General features: G+C 45.8%; 1 protein-coding gene across 1 annotated transcript in view; it reads left to right on the top strand.

Moving 5' to 3' along the window:
- Positions 1-12,830, top strand: part of CDS1 (CDP-diacylglycerol synthase 1) — a 661,805-nt gene that overhangs the window by 315,428 nt on the left and 333,547 nt on the right. The window contains exon 3 of the mRNA XM_069236283.1: positions 12,338-12,434. Coding sequence (XP_069092384.1) covers positions 12,338-12,434 — 97 coding nt within the window. The remainder of the gene's footprint in view (positions 1-12,337; positions 12,435-12,830) is intronic.

Here is a 12,830-nt window from a genome sequence, read left to right as displayed (position 1 = left end):
AGAAACATGTTTTCTTGTTTAGCAGGACTGTGTGAGTCTTGGGATGAGTGCTTGGAAGCATATTTAGAAAATGTGCCTTTCGAAAGAAAAAATGTTCCTTTTGTTCTTGACAGAAGGGTCTGGATACTTTTGTCTGCTTACAGAAAAATTCAGGAGAGATGTAGGCAGTTAGAAAATTAAAATAAGAATTTAAGTGAGCAAATTAGCCAGAACACATTATTGCAAGATAATGCTGAAATCTATAAAACTGCTGTTTTAGAAGAATCTGTCTTTTCCCATTCCTGTAACGAGGAGGTTAAAACAGGTGTGGGCCAGTGTGAGCAGAGCTCAGATCTGCAGAACAGCCCACAGTTTTTGTCAGTTGAAGTGCATTCCTTAACAGATAACACTGAGAACAGAGTTAGGAATGTGATTTACAGACCGCTTTTGCAAAGTAGGATGTTTAAAATTAATTCAGACAAGGCAGAAGTACTGTCGCAAAATGTGCAGTAACTGGGAATTCAGTGGAATACAGAAAATAGACGGATGTTGTCACAAGTAAAACAAAAGATTTTAAAGTTTCTTACTGTTTGCACTTAGCAAGATACACCGAGTTTCATGAGCTTGTTTGATTTTTGGAAACAATATAGCCCTCATTTGAGTGAAATCTTAACACTTTGGTACAAATCAGCTAGGAAAAAACATGAGCAGCTGCGCGCTTTTGATTTGGCAAATGAAATAATTCAGACTTTAGGTTTCTGCGCAGTACAAGAGGGAAACACTGACTTACATGTAAATCAGGAACAGGGGAGTACAAGAGTGCCCCTGGAACTTTGGAGTAAGCTTTTGACTTGTTATTGGGCTCTAGTGAATACTGAGCAAATGACATTAAATGATAATGTAATTCTGAAACCTGACATATCAAGCATGCAGTGGGTGATGAGTTCACCTAAATCTCTCAGTATAGGACAGGCACAGGAGGCTAATATCATACACTGGATCTGGTACATGCAAGCCAGGGCTAGAGTCACTGCAGCCCTACATGAACAGGTGTCACAATCCCCTTTTCAGGATGAGGAGAGGGTGCAGAAAGTACCACAGGTAAGAGTCACCAATGAAATTGGGTGCACCATTTGAATTTGTGTCCCCTGAGGATAAAAAGCATGTTTGTTTGACTATTGATTCAGATTTGTACAATGTGTGTCAGACTTTATAGCAAGAGCTGCTTGAGATGTCATTTTTACATTGATTCTTGGTTCACTGCCAATGGTTTAGCCGTTTGGTTTTCCACATGGCTTGTACCTAACTGTTTCAATTCCCTTGCAGATGTTAAAAAAAAAAACATTAAGAGAGAAGTGTCCACCCAAAATTCTGACTTAGTGGGGATGGCTAAGTGGGTGCACCAGACATGTGGACATCTGGGAGAAAAAGCCACTTACAGGTGGGCAGAGATTAGAGATATGCACATTCCCCTAGATTTGATAAAAACTGCGATTTTGCAGTGTGCTATTTGTCAGCACGCGCAACAGAGATCTGTTCCACAAACAGTCAAAGATCAGTTGGGGAGAGGAGAGTTGCCAGGACAGATATGGCACATTGATCAGGTTTTAGGGGGAGTGATTGCTGCAGATTACCAGGGAGAAATCAAAATTATGCTGATAACTAGAAAATAATTTGATTTATTCATACAGATTGGAGACAGAATTGCCCAACTTGCCATAAGTGCAGTGAATGGAGGTTTGATAAAGGAGTCTGCCCCAGCCCTTCTGACAGTGCAAGGAAAGGGAAGCTGTGGTGCAGCAGATAAAAACCTCAGTGCTAAGGTGTGGGTTGAAGCCCCAAATGACCCTCCAGAACCTGCAAAAATCATTACAAAGGGCCCCAAGATTATAAAACAAGGAAGAGGAAGGGCACATTTCAGATGACAAATGTTATTTGCAAGAAAAGTCATGCTTTTTTCTTTTGCAGATCCTACCACGACTTGCCACTGACCAGGAGTGTGCTGTGTGGTCTCCTTTCAGGCGTGTGGGGTTGGGGGAGGGACCCAACCCCCAAACTGAACCTGATTGATTAAAGTACAAACCCCATGGATCCATTTTGCACAACTGGTGCCTTCAGTTAAAGTTCTACCTGGGATCAATACAAAGTTTGTCAACTTGTTTGATTTACATTCTTCCACTGGATCTAAGCAACCTTATCAGTTAACTGTCTGTGTTTTTTCATGTGGAGCTCTGACTTTTGCTTATATTCCAGCAAACCTTTCAGGTGGACCATGCACCTTTACATGAGTAGAACTCTTGCTACATCCACTCGTCGTTTTAGAGACACTGTTCAATATCCCAATCAGAGTAAATAAGTTTCAGTCTTTTCTGTATAGATGTATCTGATTTGAAAGGTTATGAGATCAATATGTTAATCCACTTTCATTGCTTTACAGTGATTGCTTTTATCATTCAAATCTGATTTGCTTATAATGTTTTTTTTGTTGTTGATTTTTTTTGTTTGAAATAAGAGGTATGTAAACAAAAATTAATTGGTCATAGGGTGGAGTGTGATGTTATTAATTGTGTTGACCAATGACTTTGTGTTTCACCACTGTGCATATTAGTTGCTCAATGTTCACCAGGAGCACATTACATTGGGTATTTGGGTTAACTGCCTATTGGTTTTAACATGGCATTAGCCATTACATTCTGTATTCAGTTTAGCTGCCTATTGGCTTTAACATGGCATTAGACATTACATTTGGTATTTAGGTTAGCTGCCTATTGGCTTTAACGTGGAGTGAGACATTGCAGTTGAGACATTGCAGATGAGCTGTGTTTTTCCACATGATAGACCAAGCTGTGTTTTTCACACCAGACCCTAGCTGATAAGAGCGCATAGATTTTGTGTTTACCTCTCAATCCAGTCTGAGAACGAGTAAAGTTTGGCGAATTGGCCACTCTCCAAGTTTATTCGGTTCTCACACTGAGTTTGCTTTTAACGATGGCTCTGGGCAACAGCGAAGGAGAAATATCTTGACTTCAGACAGTAACGGACGTCCGTTGCCTGTCCCCGTTTGGGTAGAAAATCTTTCTCACAGTTGACCCGGAATCATCAACTTGCAGGCCCCAGAAAGATGAATCAGAGGGATAGGCTCTACGGTGATGCAATTTGGACTTTTATGCTTTGCTTTGAAGTTATGCTATAATATAATCACATGTATTTGCTGTGTACATTGCAACTGAGAAGTACTTTGATATATTTTGCTTTCATTGCTGCGACTACTTTTAAACGTGTGCTTCCAACCTACTAATTTCGTCCCTCAGGAACCTAGTGGTGAAGTAATAATAACAATAAATGTCTTCTTTAAACTAAGTAGTGCATTCCAGTGTAAGCTCGGTCATAAGATAAGAGAAGGAAAGCAGAGCAGCCACTGCACTCTACTCTGCAGCACTCTGACACTATACTCTACATCACTCCACACCACTGTAATCTATTCTATACCACTGCACTTATGCTACTGCACTCCACACCACCCTACTCTACACCACTGCACTCTACTCTAGATCTCTGCACTCCACCCTACACCACTCCACTCCATGCCACTTCACTCCGCTTTGAAACAATCTGCACCACTGCACTCTACTCTGTGCCACTCCACTCTGCCACTACTCTATACCACTCCACTCTGCCCTGCAGCACTCCTCGCTACCCTGCACCACTCCTCTCTATGCCACTTCACTTTACTCTGTAACAATCTACTCATGCCACTGAACTCTACGCTACTCTACTTTGCACCACTCTGCCACTGTGCTCTACATCACTCTACACCACTTCACTCTACTGTGAAACCATCTACTCTGCCACTGCATTTTATACCACACTACTCCACTCTGTGCCACTCGATGCCACTGCAGTTTTCGCTTCACCACTCTACTCTGTACCAATCTATTGTACGCCACTACCCTTTACGCCATTCTACTCAAAACCACTTTAAATCAATGCACTGTAAGCCAACTACTCTGCACCACTGCACTCTACTCCATTATACTCTACGCTGCTGCATGCTGCGCCACTCTGTTCTACTCTCTTCCACTCCACTCTAGCCCACCGACTCTTGACCCCTCTGCTCTGCAAGACTGCAAGCTTCACCACACTACACCATTGCACTGTTTATCACTGCACTATTCGCCACTCTTCTGCCTGCTCAATGGCTGTCTATGCTGCTCTACTATGCCTCTGCACTCTACGAAACTCTACTTTGCAAGATTGCACTCTCTGCCACTGAACTCCACACCACTCTCCTCTTTTCTCAATACACTCTATGCCTCTGCATGCAATGCCACTGCACACCGTTGTGCTCTACATCACTGCATTCTATGCCACTCTTTTCTACTCTGCACCCCTACACTGCACTCTACACCACTATAATCTGCATCACTCCGCACCACTATAATCTTTTATGTTTTTATGTACCACTGCACTCCGTGTCACTGTACTCAGCACCACTCTATGCTGTACTTCACGCCACTCTACCCCTGCACCACTCTGCCCTGAATTTCTCCACGCTATACCACTTCACTTTACTCTGAAACAATCTTTGTACGCCACTGCACTCTAGTCTATACCACTCTATTATACGTCACTGCATTCTACACCATTAAAAAAAAAAAAAAAAACTGCACTCTACGCCACTGCAGTCTGTCAATATATGCTGCACCACTGTACTTTAGGCCACTTCACTCTAAGCCACCCTATGATATTCTGTGACGCTCTACTTGATTAAGCTCCAGTCCATCTACAACACTACTCCAGTCACTCTACAACACTACTCCACTCTAACACTTCTCTACTCAACTTCCTGTATGCCACTCCATGCCATTTTACTCCACTCCTTTCTAAGACACATTACTCCACCCCATGCCTCTCCACTCTATGCCACTCAATTGTACAACTCTACTCAACTCTGCCATTCCACTCTCCTATACTTCTCCACTCTGCCACTCAACTGTACACCCATCAGCTCTACAACACTACTCCTTTCTGTGCCAATTCACTTTTCTACACTACTCCACTCTATGCCCCTCCACTCTGACAATTGAGTCTGTTCTACTTCACTCCACTCTACAGCAATCTTCTCCATTCTTTGCCACTCCACTCTGCCACTCAACAACACTCTGTGCCACTCAACAACACTCTGTGCCACTCCACATCATTCCGCTCCACTCTAACTCTACACAACTCAGCTGTTCTTCACTCTACACCCTTACACTCTGACACGCTACTCCCTCCATACCACTCCACGACACTCAAGTCTTCTGTACACCATTTTACTCCTGTTCTGCTTAGCTTCAAACTAAGCGGGAACAAGGCTAAAGATTGCAAAGAATGCAGCACTCTTAGTCTGAGTAATTAATTTATAAAGGCACTTCCCAGGTCTCAAACGAGGACATACAAAAAAATATAACGTGAGCCTTTAACTTGAATGCAGCAAAACATGTGCAGATACTAAAATAATCACAACAGTTGAATAATTAGCAGGAAAAGAGCAATATAACAACAATGAAGAAGTATGTAGTGAATATATAGATTTATGCATGCACAAAGCAAAGCTAGATAATTAAGAATTAAACATGCGTCACCATGGGGATCGAATCTAACATCATCCTTGTCCTTGCCAACGTCAAGCTGTGGAACCCTGGACAGCTAAGACAGGAGAAATATTCCCCAATGGGATTGGATTTTTGACTAGTGCATCCACCTTCAAAAATGAGTTCCTTCTGCCTCAGCGCCAGGTTTTCCCACCTTATATACCTTAAACAAACTCAAGAGGAAAGTTCTGGTAACCTTCCCCCTCCCTTCGAGTAAGTTGTAAAATTCAAGCTCTGGCTGTACTTGGTCTGTGTTGAAAGTACACAAAAGAATTGTCCAGATCCCAATGTGAATTTTCAAGACAGAAAAGTACCCTTCTGATGGATACAGCTACCTGTGGATTCCTCACCTAAAGAATTTTCCCCACACGCCAGCATTCAACAGATATTTTCTTCTAGCTCTGCATGTAGACGATGACGTCACAATTGTCTGACTCCCAAGCGACGCCGTATGACGTCATCCAGGCAATAAGAGGTTGACGTGCAGATGTCAGTTCCCTTTTTTCTGTGCCTTCGAGTAACGTTTTTTTCTTCGAGGCTACCACGGAGCTACTGTTTCACTTTGTGTGTAACAGTGTCGCAGCCAAGGAAGTCTGGTTTTGAACCCTGTACGGAGTGCGGAGGTCGAATGTCGGTCACAGACCCACATGAGAATTGTTTGTGGTGTCTGAGTTCTGACCATGAGGTCGAGGCGTGCGGTTCATGTCAGCGCATGAATCCGAAGGCCCTTAAGGAGCGGAAGGCCAAGTTGTTCCTGGCAAGATCCAAGACGAAGGAGAAGCATCAGCGCCGTGAGTCTTCTTCTAAGTCCTCGAGATCTCACCAGCGTCATTGAGACTCCCGAAGCTGACTTAGGAAGTCAGTCCAACTGTTACACCTTCGTCTCCGACGACTCCAGCTTCTCCGACGTCGCCACTGTCGGTCTTTGAAGTTGATCCACATCAGGAGCCGAGGACCTCTCCGGCGCAGATGGAGATGCCTGAGCCGACGCCGGCTTCGCCTCATGCACCGGCTCCACAAAGTTATTTGGCGTTCCCGGCGCCGGCACAGACCCGGCCGCATTTCTCAAAGCGATGTTAAACATCTTTGCCACCATGGCTCCGGGAAGTGTACATTCAGGGCCTTCGGGTCCATTGGCCTACGACATGGGTGTTCCGGCTTCATATAGACTGACGCCCTTCATGCCTTTCCTTCCTTCGGGAAGTGCTGGTTCGGCGCCGGTACCAGTGACGTCGCCTAGAAGACCGGTGATGCCAACAACGTCCACCGCCCTGGCGCTGATGAGTTTGCCACAGCTTCAATCTACCTTGAAGACGCCTATGGCGCCGATTGATCCACTTATTGACCTAATTATGGAGGTGTGGAAGAAGCCTGTGACTTCGGCTGTGAACAGTTTGGTGGCGAGAAGGTATCGGGTGGCTCCAGGTGATCCGGCGTTCTTATCCAGACACCCTACTCCGGAGAGTTTGGTTGTGCAAGCTTCATGCTCCTTTCGCTCTGCTCTGGGATCTTTTCCAGGGGTTCCCGCAGACAGGGAGTCTAAGAGAATGGACCAGTCGGCTAAGAAGGCGTTCTCTTCATGTAGCATGGCCCTCAATGCTACGAATGCTACTTGTATTCTAGGAAGGTATATTTATGCTCTTATGGACGAGGCCAAAACGCACTCTGAATTGCCTCAGGAGGTGCTTAACCTTTTGGCGGACGATCAGGTGGTGGCGACCCAGGTTATTCAATCTGGGCTTGACACATCAGACTCTGTGGCCAGGGCTGTGGGCACGTCCATAGCGACAAGGCGACATGCCTGTCTACGTTCTTCAGGATTCTCTCCCGATGTGCAGACAACCCTGCTCGACCTGCCCTTTGATGGGGACAAACTATTTGGAGCAAAAGCTGACTCTGCCTTGGAGTGGTTCAAGGAGAATAGGGCCACGGCAAGATCTTTGGGACTGCAAGCAGCCACCTCTTCTTCCTTAAGATCATTTAGGAGGTTTAGGGGGGTTTGGGCGTGGCTCTTCTTTTCGAGGGAGGTTCCAGGCAGCAGGACAGCAATCTTCAGGAGCTCACCCTTATAGATCTTTCAGGGGCAGGGGTAGAGTTCGTACTAGAGGGGCCGCCCAGCAGCACTCTGACTCTTCCTCTTCCTTTGGAGGGGTGCAGCAAGGAAAGCAGCCTCAGTCCTCCATCACTCCCTTTACACACATCTCCTGTAGGGGGGAGACTGTCTCAATTTCTTCACATGTGGGAGTCAATAACATCAGACTCCTGGTCACCGACATTGTGGGGAAAGGTTATACTCTTCCCTTTCAGGAGTTTCCCCCTCCCATCCCTTCCTGCCCATCCTTCTGTTCAGAAGACCATCTTGTTTTACTACAACAGGAAGTTGTAATCCTTTTGTCGAAAGGTGCAGTGGAGTTGGTTCCAGAGCAGGGCTGCCATTGAAGATACTTCCTGATCCCCAAAAAGGATGGTCGGTTGAGGCCAATCCTGGACCTGAGGATTTTGAATTGGTTCCTCATGCAGGAAAAGTTCAAGATGCTGACCCTGTCACAGGTTCTTTTGGCGTTGAACAAAGGAGATTGGATGGTGTCTGTCGACTTGCCGGATGCTTACTTCCATATCCCGATCCTCAAGTCGCACAGGAAGTATCTCCGGTTTGTGGTAGGGTCGCAACACTATCAGTTTGCAGTCCTTCCGTTTGGTCTTACTTCGGTACCTCGAGTCTTCCCACAGATGATGATGGCGGTGGTTGCAGCAGAGCTCAGAAGAAGGGGGATAGCAGTATTACCTTATCTGGACGATTGGTTGATCAAAGCCAAGTCTCCGGAGCTCCTGCGGCGTCACCTGCAGTCGACAACTCAGTTGTTGTTCGATCTGGGCTTTTCAGTGAACGTGTCCAAATCTCGCCCTCTCAGCGCCTCCTGTTCATAGGGGCAGTACTGGACACAACATTGAATCGGGCCTTTCCTCCACCGCAGCGGATTCAGGACATTCAGGCATTGATTCCAATGTTCCAGAATGGAGCAGTAGTTCCACTACTCAAGCTCCTTTGTCTGCTCGGTCTGTTCACTTCTTGCATTCTGCTGGTCACTCATGCACGCTGGCACATGAGGGCTCTTCAGTGGTGCATCCGCAGGCAGTGGTTTCAGCACAAAGGAGATCTCGAGGAATCGATAAAGATCTCCAGAGATGCTGCAGCGGATCTTCGATGGTGGGCTGCAGACGGCAACCTTTCCCAAGGAAAGCCGTTCTTGCTGCCACCTCCGGTGGCCACAGTGATAACGGATGCCTCCACTCTAGGGTGTGGTGCTCATCTGGGGGACCTGGAGGTCAAAGGTCATTGGTCTCAAGGGGAACAGAAGCTTCACATCAATCTGTTGGAATTGCTGGCGATCTGTCTGGCTCTCAAGGCCTTCCTCCCTTCCATTCGCAGTCGATCGGTTCAAGTCCTAACGGACAACACTACTGGGATGTGGTATATAAACAAGCAGGGAGGAGTGGGGTCGTATCTTCTCTGCAGGGAAGCTCTACGGCTCTGGTCCTGGGTTCAGGACCATCTGATTTGCTTGGTAGCAAACCATCACGAGTGGCGTCTTCATGCAGACCTGGTCCTTTACATCTTTCAGATGTGGGGGTTTCCTCAGGTGGATCTGTTTGCCACTCGGGAGAATGCGCACTGCCAGTCATTCTGCAGCCTCCAGTATCTGGTGCAAGGAGCTTTGGGGGACGCGTTTCAGATGTCCTGGAAGAGTCAGTTGCTTTACGCGTTTTCCCCCCCATACCCTTGATTCCTTGGGTCCTGAGGAAGATTTGCCTTAATAGCTCCGGATTGGCCAAGAAGGGTGTGGTATTCAGACCTTCTCCAACTCTCCCCGTGCCCTCCTCTCCGTCTCCCTCACAGGGCAGACTTCCTTTCGCAGTCGCAGGGGCAGGTTCTACACCCCCACCTCCAGAGCCTGCACCTACATGCCTGGAGATTGAACAGGGCAATCTGAGTTCTTTTTCTCTCTCGCCTGAGGTGGTGGAAGTTATGTAATCGGCCAGGCGACACCCCACCAAATATATCTATGCAAGCAGGTGGGCTGAATTTGTAAATTGGTGTGGAGAGAATCAAATTGATCCCTTGAGTGCCCACTTATCTGACATACTGTTGTTTGCATTGTCCTTGGCCAGTGGTTCCCAAACTGTGCGCCGCGGCTACCTGGTGCGCCGTCAAAACTAGCCAGGGGCGCCGCACACAGTCTGGAAACCACTCGGAGGTGCTTTGAATCGTTAGCTTTTCCTCGTGGTATTGGAAAAAAACACACTGCATTAATTATTCTGACCAGCGGAGGGCGCCAAAGTACCATTAATAATATCCCTATAACAAAAATAGTTTCCAATAAATGGTTTTCAGCAACGTGAAGGAGAGAATAAAGAAGACAAACGGTAAATAGTGTAGGTACAGGTACAGGCTGGGATTACGCTCCCCCACCCGCCAAAAAAAGTAACATAACGGGGAGCCGTGGCCAACACAGCCAATAGGTCAAAGGAGCCGGGGATCAAAAAAGTTTGGGAACCACTGTCCTTGGCACAGAGGGATTGTGCAGTTGCCACTTATTTATCCGCGCTGTCGGCCGTTCTGTGCCTTCCAGACCAACCCTCCTTGTTTATGTCCCTGATAGTTTTGAGGTTCATTAAGGGTCTTACTAACAAGTTTCTGCCCACTCCATTCGTTATTCCACAGTGGGATTTGAACCTAGTATTGACCTTTCTTATTGGTTCACCGTTTGAACCGATGCATTCTTGCCCATTGAGGCTTTTTGTTTTAAAAGCTGTTTTTCTGGTGCCATAACATCTGCTACAAGGGTGAGTGAGCTCCAGGCTCTTAGTGTGGAACCCCCATATACTTCCTTTTACAGGGACAAAGTGGTGTTAAGGACCAAGGCGGCTTTTCTACCGAAGGTTGTTACACCCTTTCATTTAGGACAGTCCATAACGCTTTCTTCCTTCTATCCTCCACCTCATCCATCCAAGGAGGAAGAGAGGTTTCACCGACTTGACCCAAGAAGAGCATTGAGCTTCTTCGTCGACAGGACGAGGGAGTTCAGGCAGGACGATCAGCTCTTCGTCGGTTACGAGGGAAGAGGAGAGGCAAAGCTGTCCACAAGAGAATGCTTTCCAGATGGGTCATTCTTTGCATCAAATTGTGTTATTCTTTAGCAAAGAAGGAACCTCCAGTGGGGCTACGTGCCCATTCCACCAGGGCTAAGGCGGCTTCATCAGCCTTAACTAGAGGTGTTCCTGTAGTTGACATCTGCAAGGCGGCAACTTGGGCATCCCTCCACACATTTGCCAAACATTATTGTTTGGACTCTGAGGTTAGGAGGGATGGCCATTTTGCATGCTCAGTGTTGCAGGATTTCTTGGTTTGACCATTCAGGCACCCACCACCGGGGACGGTACTGCTTTGGGACTCTATTCTTTAGGTGACGAATCCACAGGTAGTTGTATCCATCAGAAGAACAAGGTACTTACCTTCGGTAATGCCTTTTCTGGTGGATACATTTAGCTACCTGTGGATTCCGCACGGTCCCACCCGCCTCCCCATTGCCTGGATGGTCTTACCAAGATTTCCTTGGGTGAGTACCCGTATGTTGTACATATGTTTATACTGATGCAATGATTTATATATGTGTATATATTTATTCCTGTATACTTTTAAAAAAAGGATGTATATATTTATGCACATATTTCGTATTGTTTATTTCTATTGGTTATGTTTCATATTACTGGTAATAAATGTTGGTATATAAGTTTGAGTGATGTGTTCATATCACATCTGTAGTGTCAATGTTCTCCTGTTCGCCTCAAAGGCACATAAAAAAAATGGTGATAACTGACGTCTGCACGAGGACCTCTTATTGCCTGGATGACGTCATACGGCATCGCGTGGGAGTCGGGCAATTGTGACGTCATTGTCAACGTGCAGAGCTAGAAGAAAATTTATGTTGAATGCTGGCGCGTGGGGAAAATTCCTTAGGTGAGGAATCTACAGGTAGCTAGTGTATCCACCAGAAAAGGCGTTACCGAAGGTAAGTAACTTGTTCTTCTCTGCTATAAGCATTCTCATACTGGTACACTTTTATCACCATCGCATCCCTCATGATATGTTCCCTTCGGCGAGAAGAACAAAAACACGTTCAATGTAGAAAACAAGCTGTGGTTGGAAAAATACCTGTGCCACCGATGTGATGGCATTTGAAGCTAAGCACAAAATGGAGTCTGTGCTCAAGATGGAATCAGTGGTTAAATACAGATAGCATTACATCGTCACACCACGCCATTCCATAACATTTCATTCTACACCTCTTTGACACTCCATGCCAATCTCCTTTACACCACTCACTTTTAGCCATGCTGAGCAGCAGCTGCGCTGGGTGACAACATGGCTAAAACATATTGGCAAAGCCATTAGCTCTTGCATAGGTGAGGCCTATGGGCTGTGGCAGTGTTTGTTTTAAAAATTACTTTATTTTCTTGAGATGAGCCTGTGACCACAACAGAGACATTTGATTTGAGAACGTGCTGAAAATAACTTACTTCTGCTACTGATGTGTTGCACATGATAGATGTGCATACGTCTATTAAATATTTTTTTTCTTTAAACGTCAATGCTTACTAGTGTTCTTTTTAAATAGCTCACGATTCCTCTGACACACAATTCTGTGCTTGATGTTTTGCAGGTGGAAAAACTGGTGGATTCGTGGGATTTTTTCTTTGTCCATGATTACAACATTTTTCCTCCTTATTTATATGGGACCGGTTATGCTGATGATTCTAGTAAGTTTAGCCCACATAGTTAATTGCTTTTCCTCTAAATTAACCTTTTGTTTGTCGAAAATCTATGACTGTTGTAACATAATCTCTTTAACAAGAATATTTAAACCACATTATAATGTCATCCTAAAAAGGAAACTATGCCCATTCTGTACATGTATGTAATGTGCGTGTGCGCATTCCTGTGTGTGCGCGTGTTTGTGTGTGTGTGTGTGTATATGTATGTATGTATATATATATATATACACACACACACATACAGGAGACGTGCACGGCACGCAGTGACACAGGAGGTCCTGAGCGAGCGGGGAGAGTGCTGAAGAGAAAGTCGCCCCCTTCTTATGCCCAGGGTGAGCGGCTCCGAGTGTAAAGATCCCAGGGGCCTCGGGGAGCAGAGAG

Source organism: Pleurodeles waltl, chromosome 1_2 (assembly GCF_031143425.1).
Source record: "Pleurodeles waltl isolate 20211129_DDA chromosome 1_2, aPleWal1.hap1.20221129, whole genome shotgun sequence".
In the NCBI taxonomy this organism is placed as follows: Eukaryota; Metazoa; Chordata; class Amphibia; order Caudata; family Salamandridae; genus Pleurodeles; species Pleurodeles waltl.
Note: the sequence above shows the minus strand (reverse complement) of the source record. Positions and strands in the feature narration are given on the sequence as shown.